Below are 21,459 nucleotides of genomic sequence, written 5' to 3'. Positions count from 1 at the left end.
AAGGAATAATTTACCTCCTGAACAAGCTACTGCTACAAGTACCTGGCAGGAGCAGCAAATGAATGGTTCTCTCCCTGTTACGAAAAGGACATAGGAGGGCCTTTCCAAGTATATTTCACAAGTGCAGCCAGACAGCAAACTCACCTGCTTCTCCAGGAGACCATTGCTAACAAGGAATGATGCAAAGAAAGATGTTCAGCTTCCAATTAAGCAGGAAGCAGTCTATTCTGGCTGCTTCTCCAGCCCATCAAACATGCTAACATTGCTTTCATCAAATATTATTTTTCTCCTCAAGCACTCCAGCAACTCCCTAAATTTTCTTGTGAGTACAGGAGACCAAACTTAAGCTGTATCTGAACACTGAGTTGGGGCTCTGAATGTGTTCTAATGAACAAGCAGCCTGCAAAGAGCTTGTTTATTACAGGCCCTGGCTGCTGCTCTGGTTAAGCAACTGGTAGACGACAGTAAAACTTAAACTAGGAGGGGATTATTTTTGCTGTTTGCCAAACAGATTACAACTAGCAAAGCTCTCAACAAGAATGGAGGACTTGCAGAATCGGGGCCTCCACGTTAACCTTGGCCATACCGCACTTAAAGAAAGTTTCTGTGCGTATTTCGCCCTTCCCACCGTCACCTCGGGGCACACGGGGTTAGCGAGGCCTCGGGGTAGCTCTGACTCACATGGAGCCGCTTCCCGAGCCCATATGGTGACTCCAAGCGGTGACCACGGCCTCGCTGGAGAACCCTCCCGGGACAGACCCAGCTCCCAGGGAGCGAACCGGCTGGTTTGGCAAACCCTGCTCGCAGGGAGGCCAAAACGCCGCGTGGTTTCTTTCACCGACCCAGGTGAGCGGGTTTTCCTTCGGCGAGCGGACGCAGATGCTGTGCCCTCTCGCCCGCACCCCCTTCGCCCAGCCGGCCATCGCTACCTGCTGCCATCGTCACCTTGTACCTCACAAGTTTTAAAAGAAAACCAAACAGCCGGGCAGCACCGCCGTGCACCGCAGGGTGGAGGCCCCGGGGCACGCCGAGCGAAGATTCCCCACACCGGGCGCTACTGGGGGCCGCGTCCCGGGGGATCTTCCCCGGCGCTCCCGGGCGGGGCGGGGCGGGGCGGCAGCGCCCCCTATCGGCGGCGGCGGGGGGGATTAGGGGCGGGGCCCGCGGGGCGGGGCGGGCTGGCGCGTGCGCAGGAGGCGGCGGTGTCTCGCGGCGGCGGCGGGATGGAGGTGGCGCGCGCGGGGCGCACGGCCGGGCTGGCGCGAGATGTGCTGGAGCGCGCGCGGCGCCGGGCGGCGGGACCGGGACCAGAACCGGGACCGGTCAGTGACACCCGCACACCTCTCTGTACACACCCCTACATGTCCGTATACGTGCGAGCCTTAACGAGCGTCCTAAAATACGCCTTGTCACTTCCTACCCCCCTTCCCCCCGTTTTATCTTCCTTTGGAACCGGCGGGGCAGCGCTGGGCCACCCGGGACTGTGCCACCCCAGGGACAGCCTGCAGTGTTTGCTGTTTAATCGCTTTCTGCCTCTAAGCAACGAGCACCGCGCTGGGTTACAGAGAATGTCTTTAATTGCAGGAGGAAGAAGCCGAGCGCCTCAGCGCAGCCTTCGATTCGATCGTGAAGCTGATGGGTAAAGCCTCAAGGGAATGCGAGGTGAGGTTTCGCCCCCAGACCCGTGCAGAGGGGAATGTTTATGATGTGCCCGGCAGGCACCACTTTTACTGAAAAAATTAGACTTCACTTTCGCTCATTGCATGGAAAGAGTTCAGCCAGTGAGCCTCTGACATCGGCCTAGATGAAGACATTTGGGGCATTCACCATCATGGGGTAGCAGGGTACATGGCAGGTTTCACCGGTGTTATCGCATTTAAGCTGATAAACACCACTGTCAGCATTTTCCATGGATGGTACCAGTAGCCCAGTGCAGATTTTAGCAGAGGGTTTCTCCATTTCTTGGTGAAAAGGCTTTACAGTCAGAGAGGCAGAAATGTCAGGTGACATCACAAATTACATTGTGTCGGCCCCTGTGCAGGCTTTTGTGTCACAATATATGGAGTGTTTCCAGTGCTCCAAAGTATCTCTGCTGTAGAGTGGTTTTATGACATAGTAACCCTTTGTTTCCATCAGGCCAATGTGAACTACTCATGCTGGCTGACAGTGTTCTGGGTGGTGGAAGTAAGGGAGAGTTTGACTCTCGAGCAGAGAGATTGTGTCATGTTTTTGCTCTGAATTTAGAGTTAACCTCCCAGTATTGTGATTTAACCCCAGTCAGCAACTAAGTACCATACAGCTCACTCCCTTCCCTGTCCCCCTACCCTGGTGGGATGGGAGGAGAATCAGGAGAAAATAAAACTCGTGGGTTGAGAGAAGAACAGTTTAATAATTGAAACAAAGTAAAATACAATAATAGTAATGATAATAATAATTGTAATGAAAAGGAGAGAGACAAATAAAACCCAAGAAGAACAAGGGATGCACAATACAGTTGCTCACCACCAATGCCCAGCCCAAACAGCAGTCAGCCCTCCCCGGCCAACTCTCCCAGTTTATACTAAGCGTGACAGTCCATGGTATGGAATATCCTTCTGGCAAGTTTGGGTCAGCTGTCCTGGCTAGGCTCCCTCCCATCTTTTTGTGCACCTCCCCGCTGGCAGAGCATGAGACATTGAAAAGTCCTTGACTTAGGGTAAGCACCATTCAACAACCAAAACATCAGTTTGTTGTCAGCATTATACTTATACCAAATCCAAAATACAGCTACTGTACCAGCTACTAGGAAGAAAACCAACTCCATTCCCAGATGAAACCAGGTTGAACTTGATCTGGGATGTTGCCACTGGATGAGGACTGTGGGCTCAGTTCTGAGCAGCACTGTATCTTTGTGATAAGTAGAAATGGAGGGGTATGGCTTACAGATGCACAGCTCCACTGCTTTCATGCTGGCTTTGGCTGCCAGGTGTCATTGCCTTATGGGGTGGATGGACCAGGAGCCAACCTCTGCCAGCTCATCCTTGTGAACGCAGCCCTGCAGCCCAGCTGCTGCACTGAAGTCTCTGTGAACTCCACCGCAGTTCACAGCGGCTGTGCCCCTCGGGAGCTGTTACAACACAGCAGGGAGCTCGTTGTCTGCAGAGTTAATAACACAGGCTAAGTCTGCAATTACATTAGAGAAAACAGTACTTCATCACACCAAATGATTAGATCTTAAGCAACTCTTCTATCATTCGAAAGCACTACATACACAGTAACCAGTTACTCCTGAAAACAACTCAGGCAGAATAGAGTTTTACACAAAATGAAACAAAAATACAAGTGTATAGAGATTCATCCTTAGCAGTGGAATTGGCAGTGCTAAGTTTATGGTTGGACTGTATGATCTTAAGGGTGTTTTCCAACCTATATTATATATATATATATATATAATATATAAGGTCTACCTTATGGCCTGTTAACAGTATTAGAGCTGGAAAAGCAGTGAATGATTTCCACACTTATGCATCAGCCAAGACAGTACTGCTTCAGTCATTTCTGTAGAGAAGAGTCATAAAAAGGGGGAATTGTCAGACCTGTAAGTTCATGGATAAAGCTTAAAAAGCACAAATAAAAATCCCCAGCTGAACATAACCATTTAGCCACTTAAATGCAAACAATTAGAAGTGGGATTTAAGCTGAGTTGTTTGGAGTTACTAAGGGTCCAAAGTTTACCCTCATTACTCACCAAAAGTTTGATTTAATTTCTCGAGGAATAAAGCATAGCAGTAGATCTGGAAATAAGAATTGCTATTGGCCTTATTTTTGTTATGTTTAATCCTGACAGCGAGGGTCAAGGACAACATAAGTGAAATAAAATAGATATTTTGGAACCTTTTGGAAAATAGATATTTTGGAACCTTTTGGTCCCTGTTATCAAAAAGGTAACCCTGGGAGGAGTTCTCTGGTGACAACAGATGGCAGCAGAGCTGTACTCTAATATTTAATTTGCAATGGGGAAGGTTCCAGTACCTTTGCAGCTGAACCAGAAGAGGGCTGCTGTGGACTTAAATACAGTTCTCAAAACTGCTGTGCTACTGGTACCAGCCTTGAAAACACTTTAGGTTCTTTACTGACCCAGTTTTCAGTATTAACATGTTCTGCTTTTAGAGTGCTGCTCTTGCATGTGCCTTGCAGAATGAATCTTCACTGGCTAGGTTGCAAAGCACCTCACTGTCATATATGTCCTATTAAGGACCCATAAACTGTGCCTTCTTCCACCCGAGCTTTTCTCGAAGAGCCTGATCAGGAAGGTGTATTCCTTCTGACATTTTCATGACTTCAGTTCTGAGGTGCCAGAGTCCCTCCCTACATATTGTGTCAGGAGACAGGCTTCTAAAATCAGGGCTGACAGTCTTGTACCATAAGGCAGGTGTCCTGTGGACATCCAGGCATTGTTTTCATCCTCACAAGAGAACAAACCAGGCAATTAATACAGGAAGTCAGTAGCTGTGCAGTTCCACTTTCAGTTGTAAATCTGCAGTAGCTGTGAGTATGGCCTTTGATGCCTCCCCACATAATATTCTGTGTTTCTGTTGTTGTCCAGAAGTACTATAGCTTCGTGGGAGCCCCGAGGTGCAAAGAGCATGAAATTAAACACATCTGCAAATACCATGGCAGGCAGGCAGAGGAAAGAGAGGTGGAAGAAGAGGTAGGTACTTTTGGTTTTGATTTAAGGTTATTCCTTCCCTTGCAACAGGATAATTCTTATTCATCCATTTGTGAGACACTAATATATGTAGGTTGACAGTATGGACTTAGGAACACCGGGATTGATCTAAGCCTTCTGTTGGGTGGGGGGGGAGACAGAGTAACTTCTGGTGGCACCAACCAGTGTCATATCAGTCCTTTCATGGAGGGGAAAATTTCCTGCACATGACACATCACCTCACTTGGGCTGGATGTGTTGTATCATTAGAAAACAGTATCTTTTTCTTTCCAGAGATCTGAAGCTTCCAGAGCACCCAGTAGAGCTCAAACTTGCCAGCAACATGTAAGTTTATAGAATACTTTGTTTTTAAATGGAGGTATTTGATAGCATGATGATTCTTTATCATCATTTCGCATCAAGCTGGTTAAAAATTGTGACAGATGTGGAGACTTTGATGACACAGAAGATTAATGAGTGGTGCCTTCCCAATCCTAACGTATGTATAGGCAGGAAAATGGGCACACAGAGAGTTGCACAGTTAATCAGAAGCCATATTGTGGCATTCTGGCACATAACCAATTAAGAGTCTGTACCAGATAGACTGGTACAGAACATGAAACACCGATAAAGCTCTAGGCTTTTGTGAATTACAGCAGCAGCAGCAAGGCAGCACTTCTCCAGTCTCACCTCACTCGTGCTCCTGAGGAAAAGTTTGCAGCAAGGCATACAGCAGTTGCTTAGACACTTACTCTTGGCCCTCATACAGGCTCTCTGAAGACTCCTGTTCCTCAAGGAGAAGAAATCTGGTTTTATTTCTGAAAGCCTAACACCTCACCAAATCAATTTCAGGAACTGCTAAGCCACAATAGACAAGAAACACAGAATTTGTCCCACAGTACAAATCAGAGGGAGCACCCTTGTCATAGGGAATGTTTTCCAGGTTTATGTTCAAAACTGTCTAGGTTGCTAACTTTCAGTTTTGTGAAACAGATTACAGCACAGTGATCACTTCCACAGATCGAAACATTAGATGAAATACTTTGAGTATGGCACTTGTTAATTTTTGTACTGACAGGAACATTTCACAGTTTTGTCCATGCTGATTTTGAAAAATCTTAGTACGTTTATATAGCAGCTGAAATGTAACTTTTTTAACCAAATTCAAAATTTTTATTTTTGTGGGAAATCTAGGATGATAACCAGTAATGAAGCTTTTTCTTTTTTCTCTTAAAGACCAGACAAGCTTCCAAAGACCTGTATATCGAAGTTTCTCCTGGCATCTATTCTGTCACAGCAATCTCAGACGACATGGTGAAAAAAACCCTCGTAGTAGGTGTCAATGCAGGACAAAGTGTTGATTTAACTTTTGTTCTGTGATGTTTGTTGTTTCTTGACATCACGGGAATAAAATACAAGGTTCTTTTTACTGCATGTAATGAACTATAAATATCCTTTTCTTGTTAGCACTTTAATAGTAGCTTCCTCTTTGGGACTCCATTTTTATGGTCTGTATATTTGTTTTCTACTTAATGCAATTATATGCAACCCACTTTGTACACTGATTTTATAAATATTTGTACACTGTGTGCCTTTTAAATCCAATTATGTGACTGTGTAATTCCAGATTCTTCTGCTTTAAACAATTAAAGATACAATCAGTGGAATAAAATACATGATCAAGCCTTTGTGAGGACTGCTTCTTTTATGGTATCCTCAGACAGAACCTCCATGTCACATTGTGGACCACAGAGAGCATGATCCGTGTGGTATGAATATGGACGTGCATTAGCTTCTGTAGGATGGCACTGATTTTAGAACAGCTGGCTCATAATCCATTCTCTTATCTATACTTTTACTATTCTAATAAAGAAATAAAATGTAAACAGAATTCACTACCTTGGACCCCAGCTCAGAAAGGTGCTTGAATATATGTCAGATGTTCAGTATAGGCACGTAAATTATTGACCCCTCAAGTCCTGTCCCTTTGCAGAGCAGGCTCAACCCCAGTTAACTGCCTTTTCTGAGGGCAGCAGGGTACCCTGAATTATCCTATTTCCTGCAGGGGAAAAGTACTGGTGAGTACCTGCAGACTGCAGCTTATGGACAAGTTCATATGCTTTAAACATGAGCAGTCCTGCTAACAAAATTCCCTGGATGCTTTACTTTCCCAAAGGATCAGGTTCCATGTTTAGAATTAGTGATGTGACCTATAAAGATCTGTCATCTTTTTGTAGCTGATGTATTAAGGTTTCAGTAATTTTCATTTGAACATAAAATTCAGTGACTTGAATGCTGGATCTCTAAGCATTTTGTTATTTGTTTCTACAGTAGCAGGTCTTTTACCCTCTGGCTACTTTGTCTTCTGCTTTAATGCTGAAAAAAATACTTTCAGCTGTCAACTTGTATTGTTTCTGCATTCCTTCTGGCTTTCTACTAACAAAAATTGCTTTCCTGAATTCCTCTGGCTCACTCTAGAGAACTGTAGGCAAATCGGAGGTTTATTGGACTCTTGCTGTGCATCTGTTCAGGCTTTTAGTGCTCATACTAGTTCATCTGATCTCTCCAGAACTGTAAAGTCAAGTTCAAGTAGTTAGGAATTTAATATCACATCTTGGAGTAAAGAGTGAGGATGCTGAAGTTTGATGTGGGTAGAAATAGAGTTTCTCAGTATTAAAAATGTAGTCATCCATAAAGATATTCTACTGAGACAGTACCTAAATCAGAACTTGATTTGCTTAATAAGTGTAACACTGATAGAGTATAAGCAGTTTACCTGAAATTTCAGCCCCTGGACTTCATCAGTTGTACGTGTGCTGAATTCTGGTTGATCATGTTTCTCTGCTTTGTTGCAAGTGAGCTCTGACATGCTCTATAACATCAAGTTTGTCGTCGCCCACGCAAGTCGCTTTACATTTATCATCCGACGCTCTTTTGTTTCTTTGTTTTTCTGATGCTGCAAAACCTTCTTCCTGGAGGACAGAAAACAAATCCCTTGGAAATCTAGGCTAAAAAAAGCATCAGTGTCTTTGTTAACTGCTGCTTTCCTGGCTGTACCTCTGCCTCACGTAGCCTTAACAATGGTATATTTTCTGTGCTAGTATAAACTTTACTGCTGAAACAGAGAATTGTACAGTAAGACCAAAGGATTTTCAGAAGATGTTAGGCTTTGATGAAAAACTTTGCTGCTTTAGACATTAGGAGGATTGTTGTTGACTGCAGAGAGAGGACATCAGCCCCCCAGAGAGCACCTCTGGGAAGCCTACGGTCTAGCTTCACTTGTTTGTTGCAAGTCACTTCTGATGCAGTCTGTACCACATGATAAAACTGCCTCAGCTATCTCAAAGAGCACCAATGTATCTTCTAGGTTTAAAATCACCAAGGGCTATTTTACAGGAATAAAAGGATGTCATTATACTCTGTATTACCACATTGTACCCACTGCCGGTTTGGGGCTAGAATTAAACAATTCTGTTTTCTTATTAGTTTTACCAAAAGGCAAATCATGTCACTTCAGTGCACAGCTGTGACACTTGCTAACATACAGCATGTCTGCCTGAAGCTCCACATTAGCTTGTAAATTCCTAGGAAATCAATTAAAAAGGTGTGTAATTATGATTATTTTAATAATAAAGTAGAATAGAAATAGAAAGTAGGAACCATACAGTTAATAAGTTGGTGAGCATCTGCTTAAAATGAATGCATATAATTGTGAGAATATAAGATGTCTTCCAGTATATTCTCTGTTCAGTAAGACATTCATGAACAGATTCATCTTCTCCTAAATGTACAAGGTTAGAATGTTCAAAGTTTTTTTGGAGTCAGCTCACAGTAGCAAGAGCATGAAGGTACAGAGGAGCTAATATTTGATTTCTGATATATAATTTATTAATTGTACCCCAGATGCTCTTGTGCTGACATTCTCTTTCATCTTCCACTTCTTCCTGTAAGCTTTTTTCTTCCTCTTTTCTGTGCTTGCTTTTTTTAGCATTCATGTTCTGATTTTTTTTCCCAAGTTTTTCTAAAGCAGGAGGGATCAGGCCTGAAAACCAGGGTGTTGTCCTTGTTCCTAGCTGTGACACAGTTTGCTTACTCTCTATCCCCAGCTTTAGGGCAGGGATCTGCTGTTTAAACTGCTTGCTTCTTGCAAGGGAGTAAGAGAAGAAACTCGGCAAAAACTGCTTACTAAACGATCTGCTTTTATGTTTCAGAGACAAAGATTGTGACAATCAGAATTTGACTGGCAGAGCTCAGCACCTTTCCAGGTTGAGTCTTTCCTTGTGTTCTGTTGCTGCTGACAGTCACATCTGTCCATTTCTAGGGCCACTCATGTAGGTCTCTACTTCCATAGGACTTCATTGAGTTGCTGTCAATGGGCATTTGGCAGGTTTCTGAACTGAACTCTGCATTACTGAATGCTCACACGGTTACTGCCATAATCAGTTCTATTTTACCAAGTAGCTTCAGCCCTTCCTTAGGGTTTGGGGATTTTTGTTTCCTGTTAGTGGAGAAGTTTCCTACCTATCACAAAACAGGTGGATGGCCTTAGCAAGCAGCTAAGTTAGAAACCATGTAGTTTTCTTACCAGCTCCCAGACCATTAACAAGAATATCTTTTCCATTCAAACAAACCTCACGCTTACATAACTACACTATTAATACAGATTACCTTACCTCCAGTGATGGCTTGAAATCTTGGTCTCTTAAGATTTCTCTCACTGTGAGTTGCCCTCTGGGAGACAGCTCAATGGTTTCAAACACTGCACTCCGATTAGCTGGGGCCACACGGGATGTGTCCCCAATGGAGATGGCTTTGGATTCCAGCTTTCCCTTCGTGCATGCGCTGCTGCAACTGCCAAGTCCTGGGAAGGAGTAAAATTGTGTGTAAGAGTAAAACCAGAACTGAAATGGAGAATCATTTCTTTCAGAAGACAGAAAATGCAATTTAAGCCTGAAAGGAATTCTTCCAGGTTATTCAGCGTGGACTAGCTATGCAGGTTAATGAAATTAACTGTTGTGGTATTTTTCCATGAGATGAGTTGCTAAAAGAAGAGCTACCATGCCAGATGAGGCAGCAGAAACATTGGGGAGGGGGAAGTATTATATCAGAGACTGACATGCAAATTTACAGTACTAATACCAATAACCAATAACCTACAGGCAAAGTGACTGCCCTGCCCAGAGTACATTTGGTTTTGTTCTCTCTGACTGCTGCTTCTCTGTGGGGGTGTTAAAAGGTACCTGAATTACTGGAATGTGACTTGTGGTGGCTTCTTTTCCAGTATTTCCACTGAGGTCTTGCAGAATCCCCTAGCTTGGGCTTTTCAAGACAGCCACAGGCTGTGTTAACAGCACTGTCCACCACAGTACTCCCAGTGGGGAGTGACTTCAGGTCCCACTCTGAATCAGAAGAGGAGGAAGATGTAGCCACAGCTGCAGCTGCTTCTTGTTTTGTGCCTTCCAGTTCTAGAAGGCCTGGAGAGGGCTCACTGCTGGACTCTGCCTCTTCAGATTTGTTCTGAAAAACCAGAGACCTGGATGGAAGAGACCGCCAGGCATCAGCACGGGGGTGACAGCAGCAGATGCACCTTACGTATCCTGACAAACAGCACAAACCACCACCACAGTGGTAGTGGAAATGTGGCCAGCAGGGTGAGCAGAGCAAGCAGTGCTTGGCAAGGCTGTGTCCAGCATAAACAGAAATGAGGGCTGGTTTAGGACTGTAGGGAAAAATAAAAGAGTCAGCATCCAGACTTTCTCTGGACTTCAGCCTGCTGGTGAAGGGCATGTGGATCATCTCTACAGTCCTCTCCCACAGGCCAGGAGGGATCCACAGAGCCACATTACGTGGGAGTTTCACTTTCTTATTATTCCAGAACTGGACTGTAATTTCTTCATCTTCTGAGGCTGTTAAGAGAAAAAGTAAGCAGCCATAAGCAGCTGGCCTGCCTGGGCAGTGCACATACACAGATCAGGCTTTGCAGCTTTGTACACTTTCTACTTCTGTCAAGCAGCAGGATCAACCATCACCCCTCTAAAGCATCTCACTATAATGTTGGGGGGGGTAGAGTGGGCAGCTAGGGCACCATCATTAAAACACAGGACTGGCAGCATCTTTCCTCTCAATTTGTCATTAGATGAACAAGAAACTGTTGACTGAGTAATCTTTGTTTTTACTGCCAAAGTTAGCAGCAATGCTCTGAGAAAAGTATTTTGGTAAGTCAGTGGAGCTTGACTGTCAAATGTGGGAAAAATTAATGAGCTGTTGAAATCTCCTATGTTTGGGTGATAAAATCACCCCCAGATGTACCATTTGTTACAAATGTGAGCATTTAAGATCAGATGAATGCTTCCTGAAAGTTGTCTCATTTGTATTCCTTGTGAAAAGGCCACAGTCCTGCACATGGCAGACACAGCCCTGTCCCAGCAACACCCACGGACACAGATGACATTTTTATGGGTCGCAACTTCCTTAGGGTCAGACTGATAAGGTTACACACAGATATCCACCAGCAAGTCCCATCAGCTCCTGTAAGCTCTAAGCAACACTAAACTGTACTCTGTGCACTGTTATTCCTCTGGCAGTTGCACAGTGACAAGAGTTTATCGTAACAAGAGTTTATCGTGACAAGAGTTTATCGTGACAAGAGTTTATCCCGACAGTCTCACACATGTTCCAGAGCAAGACAAGAAGGGAGAGGGCAACATCTTTCTTACCTCGTAAGGGGTCCCTTGTTTCAATGCCTGTGAGGACGGTTCCTGGGCCATACCTGGCCATATCTGGCTCCCAGGGTGCCAGCACTTTGTCTCCAGGGAGTAAGGAGTGCTTCATCCCATTCACATACTCCAGAATGTCATCCTTTGCTGTTTTTTGCACACACACTGGATGCTTTCCACGGGACACAAGTGGTTTGGCAAACTCTACCAGGAACATGCCTCTTTCACTCTGTTACGGAGAACAAAATAGCAGTTCCACTGAAAAACACTCTATAATGTGTCAGGTCATGTAACCCTCAGTAGGAGGCCATCCTATGCCTATGTGACTAGGTCAAACCAAGCCTGAACAGTAGCTAAATAGTGTGTGGTGTTAGTCCAGCACTGAGATGGCCAGAAAAATCTTTAAGAGGCTCCCAGAAAGCAGGATGAGCAAAGCATATGTATAGAGTCACTGCCACTAGGATCTGTATTTTCTTTCCCAAGAGAAAAAGCTATAGACAAGCGTAACTGGATTTCACAAACACTACCATCTGTGCCAAGTAACAAGGGACACTGAAGCCTTTCAGACCTGTTCTTAAGTTGTGCCTAAGTCTTCCTCATTACATACAAGACTAACTCTGCTTCTTGGGGGGTTTGTTGGGAAATTTTATTTTCTTTTACACTAAGGCCTGTCAAGAGGCTTTCCATCAACAATGAAGTGAGGCACTTCCCTGTTCTTGAGAAAGAATAGGCTCTTTTTTGTGTTAAGTTTGAAGTGCTAACAAACCAATGAATTAAAGCTTTCACTGACATTTCTGGAAAGACCCCAAGCCATTGGTCTGTAGCTGACTCAAGGTGGATGTGTGTACACAAAACACTACCCCTTTTCCTGTGCTATTGATGGTTATGTGTGTACACACAACAGCAGCCCGTGCACCGCTTGCAACGGGCACTCAGGCTGTCTGAGCCTGGCTCAGTGCCCAGCACCAGCAGAGGCAGAGGGCTGCTCTTCCAAGGTGCATAACAACACTGCTTTCACCAGGAACTGGGAGTCTGTGGGGCACCCATTTTCTGCACAAGATGAGGATCCCTGAAACACACCTGCTCACTGCTAGGGATGGACTCAGCAAAGGGGACTGAGCAGAGCACAGTTCTGACCATCGTTAGTTTATTGATGCCTCAGGTTGTGCTGCACACAAGAGGCTCACATGGCTTCTCAGGCAGCAGAAGGTAAGGAATAGCCTGGAATCAGGCATGTTAGGAGCTTTATGATAACCACAAGCTCCAGCTGTCCTGGTGATCTGTTCTCTAGTTCATGCACCAGCTGAAACCAAAACTGCTACACTGAACTCAGGTGGTGTGTGAGGACTGCTCCCTGTTACTCACACCCATGTTACTGTACCATTGCTCACCTCTATCTCCTCTTTTACTGTACCATGGTAATAAAATCCATCTTGTTCCCTTCTCACCAGCACAGGCGCGTTGCTGTCTATGCACACGGATCTCCCCAGTCTCTCCCATGCCAGACAGGGGGAGTGGAGGCAGTGGCTAATCCATTGGCACCTTGAAGAAAAGAAAATGGGTCAGCAGTGAGAGAAATAGCTTCTGCAGGTCATGAAAAAAACCCCTTTAAGGATTTAAGAACTGGAATGCCCCATCTCATTTTCTACCACTCTCACAGGCCAAAGAATGTGGGAAGAAACAGTAAACTTGCCTGTGTGGGGACAGTTCCTTGTTCTTGGGAAAAACACATCAGTGTCTGCTTTTACCCAGATTTCTTTGGTTTTAGGTTTAGAGGAAGCAGTCTGCTGGAATCCTGAGCCAGGAATACCTGCACTATCCCTTTGCTGTTTACATGGTGAGACAATGCAACCCTTCCCCAGCACAGAGCACAGTGTAGGCGTGCTTGAGAATAATGTAGCTGATGGTTTACACTGAAGCATTCAGGGAACAGCAAAGCGGAGAAGTAAACAACCAAGCTGCTGGTTGATGACAGGTACAAGTTCAAAACTTGAAAAATAATCCTCTGTCACAAAGCATTAGAAACATTTCACAGAAGACAGCTGCTAATGCAAGATGCTTTCATTTATCCAAATAATATTATAGGAATGTTTTGTTGATAGGAGGCTTACTCAGGCTTTGCTTTTCATAATCTCCAAGGTAGCAAATTACTTCAGTTAACACCATCTAAAAAACTGACAGTGCAGGGGTGGAAAAGCCCAAATGATGTTCAAACTGCTAATTTATTAATCTGACACACCAGCCTGGTTTATCCTATTAGATATCACGGAAAAAAACAAATGACAGACTCAAACAGGAATTGATTTTACCTCTGGGGAGTGAGGGGCTCAGCGATCCAGGCAGGATACACTACAAAAGAGCTCCTGCAGGTGGGGTTAATGGCAAGTACAGTGCTGGAACGAGAGAACTTGTCCAGAGGTGGCCTCACACTGCAATACCTGTGACCCGTAGGCAGGAACCCTTCCAAATGAGCCATTCTTGCAAAAGCAGATACCTGCAGGACTCAGTCGTGATCTGTAGAAAAGAGACAAAGCACTGGCATTTCTAAGACAAAGAAATGCTTTCCAGCGTACCTCAAGAACTCAGTAATTTTGATTAGTTGTTTATTTTTATTTAAAAACAGCGAATTCAGAATATTCAGACTGGCATTTGGCCAGATGAACCCATATCACTGCCTTCAGTGATCTTCAGTCACCCAAACCTCGACCTGGAAGAGGGACAGAAACACCCAGGGAAATGACAAATGCTATGAAAATCTCCAGAAAAAGAATAACTTTCACCTCCCTCCAACGTTTGTTTCCCTCTGTAAAATCCAGCTCTCTTTTCTTATACCTACACTCTCCTTTAAAGCTTTCTTGTACACAGTGCCAGCCCAACCTTCGCTGTTTTACAAGCTGAGACAGAAATTACAGCTGAAGTTGACAAGCTGAGTAAACGTGACAGTTTTTGAATGTGATGTTAGATTACCATTGCCTGTTATTTATTTATAGTGATGTATTAAGAGGAAATATTTTGATCTTTCAGCTGTCCTGTCATGTTTTATAACTGCAGGATTATGGCTTGCAATGAGAAAGAATGAGATGCTCAGATGTGACAAGTGATAACTATTCAGAGGCTGTCACAGTAAGATCAATGATGTGATGCTATCTCTGGTAATTTAAAAAGATGTAGTAGACAGGCTTCCATTCATTTTCCTTTTTATTTTTTTTTTTTTTAACATTGCTTAGAAACATTTAGCATGCTTAGGGTAAAATTTGCATGGAAATTCAACAACATAAAATTTAAGTGCTTTATTTTACAAAATGCAGCTTAAGCAGTCTTGTTTAGATATTTTGATAAACTCCTGTTTAGATATTTTGTCTCTTATCTAAGAAATATCATCTGGAAGTCTTTTCTGTGGAGACTCCCAGATATACATAATTTCAGAAAACTAGCAGAGCAAACCCAGCAAGAAGAGTGGGATAACTGCTGCAAAATGCATCTTTAAGTCAGCAAATCAACACAATATATCCAATTGTTTCGTAACTATACAGACCCCCCCTTATAAAACCAAAACAGGACAGAATCAATAATACTTTGCAAAGAAATGCAACTATCATTTCTACCATTCAGCACTGTTACTGCTGAGGGCAGGGACCCCTATTTCTGTACAAAACAGGTCACTGACAAAGGTAACTACACTATATTTTGAGATTTTCTTTCTGGATAACTCTAAATAGTTTGACACAGCAGAGTTTCAAACTTACCAGCTATTGGTAACAGTGCATCTGCTCAGTTTGGATTTAGTCTGAGTGCAGCAATCTTGCCCTTTTACCCGTTGGACACAGGAAGCCTTTTGCTGCCAGTGTTTCCTGGTTGCTATGGAGGTTGCCATAGTTGTTACTTCCAGGATTGGACATCCTGACCTTACTACTTAAAAACCAGTGGAACAGGACTACCGAGAGGACCGTTTGTCTGCCACACATTCGCTCAGTGTTCACGTGGTACTGCACTGAAAGACTGCAGGGGCAGAGAAGGAATTATAAGAGAGCTCAGTGTCCTCTAGGCCTACTCTTGCAGGATAAAAACAGCATCAAAGCTACAGTTCAGATTTAAGGGGAGAAAAAAGCCCGCCACCACAGGGCATGACAAGTAAATTGCTTTGAAATATGAAAAGAAAGGTTGAAGCTGAGATAAACCAAAGTCAAATCGCTTTACAACTTTCTCCTTTTGCACTAAGGGGGAAGGATTACAAATTCTACCCCTTTCCCACAACATGTCTATCAAAAACATGACAGAATATAAAGCAGAAATCCACCTGTTAAATCTCTGCTGTGATCCCTAATCTTTATTTCCTCCTTAAAGCAGAGTTAACAACTGGGGTTTGATTTTTCGTTTGTTTGGTTTTGTGTTTGTGGGTTTTTTTGGAGGGTGTGTGTTTGGAATGCTTAATTGCCTTTTGCAGGCATTTTCCAATTCACTGCTATAAAAACAATGTAACAGGGGAGATGACTGCAACTAGAGACAAGGATATATCATTTAAGAAGTCTGTAACCATTTTTTTGTGCATTCTGCTGCACACACTACATGCTCTGGTGCTGTCAGCAGAATTGCTCAATATCAATACGCAGAGCAAATGTTAAGAACACTTTTACCAGTTGTGAGCTAAACTCTTCATCATCTTCGTACAAATCTATTCTACAACACCTGACTGAAACCATCAATAGTACAGAGGAACAGACTGGGAGGCTGGGGAAGACGACCCCAGACCTCAACCATTATCAGTCAAAGTCCCAAAAAATTTCTGTTGCAGAATTGTTTTTTCCCCATAGCCAAGACCTTCCCAGCCTTCTTTATGTAGTGTATCGGGTGAACAGTTCCAGTAATTTTTAAGGGTAGTGACATCCAAATAAGAATCCAATTTTCAACCAATATTAGGCTAAGCCAGTAGTTTTCAATGTGATTAAAATATTCACTAATAAGAAAACAATGAAACAGCACATGCAAAATTAATGATCTTCCTATGTTCAGTAATTGTGCTGCAGAAAGCTGCCACCCTACTTTATTTCTCCCTTTTAAACTAAGCTATTCTTTCTGTTGGCATCTAACAACACTCCTTCGAACCTTTAAAAGGGTCTTTTAAGAGAAGCATTGGCAATCATGAATCTTTTAATAAAGTGTATGTGAGAGCAAATCAGTAACATAACAAAAAATGAGAAGAATCTCAGTCCCATCAGTAGAAAGATTTTATTTTAAAGCATGCAGATTGTGATGATACATACAGTTACTTCACACATATAGGTGCTACATTTTTAGCTTGGTGACAAATTTAGAAACGCTTCCTGATTTTTCATGAATTAACTTAGGTCATTCAGCTGAGATTTTCCCAGTGGTCTTGTTGGTATCTAAGTTTAGTTACTATCTGCAAAACTAAAGCTCCTGTGTGGGCTGACACTGACGTGTGCTCCGAGCTGCTCCCAAGATGTGCCAGGAACACGCACGTCATTAATGGAGTGGCTACTACGCTCCCAGACGTGGTACCTTTTGCTTGGTTTGGAACACTTTAGATCGCCTGCAAAAACTGGTTCTGTTTGTTAACTGCTTTAGGTGCTTGGCTTGGCTCCATGATGTTTTTTCCTGCCGCCACAGAATCACTGTACAGAACAGACTGCAGGTACCTAATGTATTTTATTGCAGCACGGAGTGTCTCTACCTTGCTGAGCCGTTTCTCCAAGTACTCCTTCGGCAGGTGATGCCTCAGCTTAGCATAGCCTTCATTGACACACTTAACCCGCTGCCTTTCCCTCTCATTCCTCTTCCTGATGAAAGCTGGCCCGTAGGAGTACTCACTTCTGTGGAAATTGGAATGGGGCATTTGGTAGGGAAAGGTACAGGGCTCACTGTAGAAGTTCTCCGTGATGAGATGCTCAGACATGAAAGGAAGGAACGACAAATCCTCACAGCAAGTGACCTGGTTTGGTGTTTCTGGGTGCACGTGGAATGTGACCAGTGGGTCGGCACAGAAAGGCCGGGCCAGTTGTATGCGCTGGGTCTCAGTACAGATGAGGTTACAGTAGCTTTTGCCATCCATCAGGTTCTGCATTTAACCTGTAAACACACAGTTACATAATAGTTTAAACAACTCTTACTGAACAGTAATAAAAACACCTCATGCAGACCTACCAACACTCGGCCTCACTGGCATTTTCCAGAAGAGATTCTGAATGCGTTTGTGACATTTCAGAAAGGTGTTAGAAGATCATTAGATAGAACAAACAATTTGCCATTTGAAAAAACAGGAAGTGTAAGTCAACAACACTGATTAAAATAATTCACAACAGGAAAGAGCAAGCAGTCTCCCTTCACCTCAGATTTAGAAATTAAGAGAATCTACGTACTCCACATCAGTCTAGCTTGCTCCAAATCCACCAAAACTTACATGTCTGGAGACAATAAACAAAGCAGGCCAACATCTGAGACATTATCTCCACCCCCTTCTCCTCCTGAAAAAAATTAAATCTACAATTGCAGTAAAAGACTCCCTCTTCATACCAAAAAGCCTTCAAAGACAAATCATTTTTTCCCTCTGTTCATTTGATGTCTCATTCACCATACTATCTTAAATAGATGGAAAGCTTGTGCTATCTCAATCTTAGTTTCACGTCTGTCAGGTATTACATCTTCTCAACATAAAAAGGTTTAAAAGAAGTTTAGAGAATTTAGAAAGAAGAGAGAATGTCTGCTAAGCCTAACATCTCCTTGGGTCCTCATGCTCCTCCTGCACTCATCTGCAGATTAAACACAGATATGAAATACTAAATACAATCCTATTGATAGAGGACTATAATCAATAAAAATAATCAATATTAAAGGAAAAAATACATGTCCTAATAATACTAAGAAAGGACTGCACACAGTTGTTGGGGCACTGCTCTGACTCAGACTGGCCTACTAAAACCCCATATCCTCTCTTCAGAGCAGCATTACAGCAGGTGTAACTATTTAAAATCACCCTTACAGATTTATTTCAAAGATAATCTTGCAGTAGTTTATAGGAAGCTACATTATAGTGTCTTCTCAATATCATTATTCAAATAGCTAAATATCAGCATAAGTGCTGATAATGTAATGACTGTCACCTAATAGCTACTTAAAATACACTTGAAATTACTAGTTAATTTTTGAAGAATTACTGTGAGCCATCCTTACAGCTTGAAGGCAATACTTGCCTACACAGAATTTATCCAAAAATGTTCTTACTCACCATCCACTTGCACACCTGTACATTGCTGTCTAAAGCACTTAAGTTATATTACATCCTCTAAAATGGAAACCACACATGAACATTCAGCTAGGTTACTAGACACATCCAGTGTCTAGTACTCACAAAAATCTTGCAAAGCTTCAAATGCTCCAATCACAGCTCCATAACATAAATGGGATCACCTGAATCCTTCACAAGGATATGGGGATATTGTAATGTTTTCTAACGACTTCATACCTGCCATGTTTATACAGAGAGAATTTTTTACTCAGTGTGGGCCTGTCCTCTCAACATATTCTATGAAAATGCCTCTGAACTCAGTGTTGTCTCTTTTTCTAGTGCACATAGATTTCATGACAGAAATCCAATGAATTAAGACTTCATTTATAGCGTGCTGTTAGACATGAGTGAAAGTCACATGCACTTTAAACAGGTACTTCTGTAGGTAGGCTGAAAGCATGAACACACATCCATTTCACATTAGTACGCATGCAAAAAAATCAGAGGTGAATATACACTCATTGTAAAATCAAAACAGTAGCCAGTCATCTTTCCTTCTACTTACACAGGTTATTTTCTAAAAACTTTCTACTGCTAGCAACTTAAAAACACTGTCCAAGGAAAAAGTCTGCTACATAGCAAAACAAAAACTTACAGCAAAACATCATTACAGAGCAAGAAATCAAAACCAACACAACTCCTCAAGAAGAGATACTTGCAGTATTTGTTGCTTAGTACTGACACTTCTGCTGGACAACAGCATTACATAAAACAGTTACCTGCTGCCTTACTACCAGCTCAAAGTGCAAAATCCAAGTGTTGGGAACGTTTTCCTCTTAGACCAGAGACTCACCAATCTTCAGATGGATGTAAAATCCAAGGAAACAAGACGTGCTATTTTAAGAGTGATGAATACCTGAAAATATCTGAATGATATTTAAAAAAAAAGAAATTAATGTTCCATTTTTCTTACACCTTATTAAATAAGAGATCGTATTAAACAGGATTCATTAAAGAGCTATGGAAGCATTGTTAGTGAATGGCTGGTAGAAGTGATTTACAAAAACATTGATATTCAGTGAAGATCTTGGCTAGACACAGCAACATGCAAGTCTCTTACCTGAATTGTGTCGCTTGTTCCGCTGAGTCAAAGACTGCTGCAATTTATAGTCAACTGACAACATGCAAAGTAGCTTACAGTTAGATCTGCTCATTTCTGGTTGGGCTCTTCCACCCACACCACAGCTATGATGGCAACAGAACTTGGCACCAAGGGCTACAAATTTTGAAACTGTTATTGAATACATCCAGATTACCTGAAAAAGTATTAGGAACCTACTTTGTTTACTTCCTGTATACATTCTGTTACAGTTTACTAAAGCACTATTTTCATTTATTGGCATTTCATACTTTAATGTCTAAATATAACAGTCATCTAGAATTTAGGTAAATATTCACCAAGGCATAAGCAAATTTTCAAAGCTCTATTTTGAACACAGAAAAACAGCATTTATTAAGAGGAAACTTATGATGGATTTGTCTCCATTAGAGGTGAGGACACATTAGGTAGCTTACTACCCTCAAATTTAATCTGCATTCTTTTGTAATTTTGGGAAATTCCCTTATTGTTAGGAAGTATAACACCATATAAAAGGTGAATATATGTAAGAAGAGGTAAGATTTGAATACAGACAGCAACCAGTAGCAAGACAAACATTTTGAAGTTTTGCTTAAATTTAGAAACATAGTATGGAGCAATCAGCCTGTATAATCCCATGTATACAGGTATACAGATGCTACTTATATCAGTATATAGCTGTCCAATTGTACAACTGCAAAGAAATAGGACACCCATCCTCTAAATTCCCACATTTTACAGGATTACCTCAATATTTTAGATTATCCCACTATTTGGCCCTTCTATCAGTATAACCACACAAAAAAAACCCCAAACCAAAACCAGTTTAGCTTAAAAATTTCAGAAGTATCTGTAAGATTAAGAAGCACTTGATCTACTACCAAGAGAGCTACATACACTCAGTCTTGTCTTCTTGAGACTGCCAGCCATCAAGGAAAGATTCTGCTCCTGCTGCTGCCCTTGTGTGAAGCCACAATGCTGTATTTGGCATCCTCCATCCCACACCAGCTTCAGGCCTCGTCAAAAAGGCAGCCAAGAGGTAGAACATCTGCCAGGACTGGTAGAGAGGCACGTGCTCAACAAATTGCACTACTTTTCCTTAGGGGACCCTAAGTACATGACTGTCATAACAATATCCACTGATCAACATTCCATTCATCAGGGTGGGATGTTGAACACAGTATCTCGAACCCAAGCTTGTTTTTACGTTTTTTGTCCTGTCAGTCTTTGTGGGGTTTGTTGGTTTGTTTGTTTTTAAATTTAAAGGAAGAGTCCTGTGCATCCACCAATTAGCCATCTGCTATAAATCCTTCCAGATGAACTCAGTTTTGGAAGATTACAGGACTGATGTGAGAATGAAGCTCTGTATCTGCAAAGGAGCTCAGTCAACGCAGATGTTATGGGACAACAGTGTCCCCACCACTGATGTGGCAGAGGTGTAGAGGTATAGTCTGTCCCCCAGGCTGTAAACTAAGCAAGTCAAAACTGCACCCAGAAACATATAGTACTCTTCCACATACCACTTCCTTCCACACTGGAACTGAAAACAGTAGCAGACAATAATGTACCTACATATGCACAGCTACATTTGAGTCAGAGATTAAAATTTTTTTTTAGATTAACAATTTGATGAGCCTTTCTTTATCTAACCACTCAATAAGAGCATATTTCTACT

At 42.5% G+C, this 21,459-nt stretch overlaps 3 protein-coding genes across 6 annotated transcripts; 1 reads left to right on the top strand and 2 right to left on the bottom strand.

The window, feature by feature from the left end:
- The first annotated feature begins 1,217 nt into the window (after positions 1-1,217).
- On the top strand, positions 1,218-6,375 carry AKIP1 (A-kinase interacting protein 1). Its single transcript, XM_032691875.1, has 5 exons — positions 1,218-1,322; positions 1,585-1,662; positions 4,586-4,690; positions 4,982-5,032; positions 5,924-6,375. Exons 1-5 carry the CDS (start codon positions 1,224-1,226, stop codon positions 6,065-6,067), a joined length of 477 nt encoding a protein of 158 aa, XP_032547766.1. The 5' UTR covers positions 1,218-1,223; the 3' UTR covers positions 6,068-6,375.
- C6H11orf16 (chromosome 6 C11orf16 homolog) lies at positions 2,373-15,543 on the bottom strand. 3 transcript variants are annotated; one of them, XM_032691872.1, is made up of 8 exons: positions 15,150-15,543; positions 13,713-13,917; positions 12,795-12,945; positions 11,404-11,632; positions 9,928-10,593; positions 9,361-9,548; positions 7,464-7,659; positions 2,373-3,162 (listed from the first exon to the last, which is right to left on the bottom strand). In XM_032691872.1, the coding sequence occupies exons 2-7, from the start codon at positions 13,877-13,879 to the stop codon at positions 7,519-7,521; spliced, it is 1,542 nt and encodes a 513-aa protein (XP_032547763.1). In that variant the 5' UTR covers positions 13,880-13,917; positions 15,150-15,543; the 3' UTR covers positions 2,373-3,162; positions 7,464-7,518. The 3 variants fall into 3 exon arrangements, with proteins under 3 accessions (XP_032547763.1, XP_032547764.1, XP_032547765.1); XM_032691873.1 differs by having other exon boundaries at positions 2,373-3,135; XM_032691874.1 differs by lacking the exon at positions 2,373-3,162 and adding an exon at positions 3,901-5,471.
- Positions 15,544-16,617: 1,074 nt separating this feature from the next.
- On the bottom strand, positions 16,618-21,448 carry ASCL3 (achaete-scute family bHLH transcription factor 3). 2 transcript variants are annotated; one of them, XM_032691407.1, is made up of 2 exons: positions 17,822-21,448; positions 16,618-17,490 (listed from the first exon to the last, which is right to left on the bottom strand). In XM_032691407.1, exon 2 carries the CDS (start codon positions 17,483-17,485, stop codon positions 16,946-16,948), a length of 540 nt encoding a protein of 179 aa, XP_032547298.1. In that variant the 5' UTR covers positions 17,486-17,490; positions 17,822-21,448; the 3' UTR covers positions 16,618-16,945. The 2 variants fall into 2 exon arrangements, with proteins under 2 accessions (XP_032547298.1, XP_032547299.1); XM_032691408.1 differs by having other exon boundaries at positions 19,500-21,448.
- Between the last annotated feature and the right edge of the window lie 11 nt (positions 21,449-21,459).

Source organism: Chiroxiphia lanceolata, chromosome 6 (genome assembly GCF_009829145.1).
Source record: "Chiroxiphia lanceolata isolate bChiLan1 chromosome 6, bChiLan1.pri, whole genome shotgun sequence".
NCBI lineage: Eukaryota > Metazoa > Chordata > Aves > Passeriformes > Pipridae > Chiroxiphia > Chiroxiphia lanceolata.
Note: the sequence above shows the minus strand (reverse complement) of the source record. Positions and strands in the feature narration are given on the sequence as shown.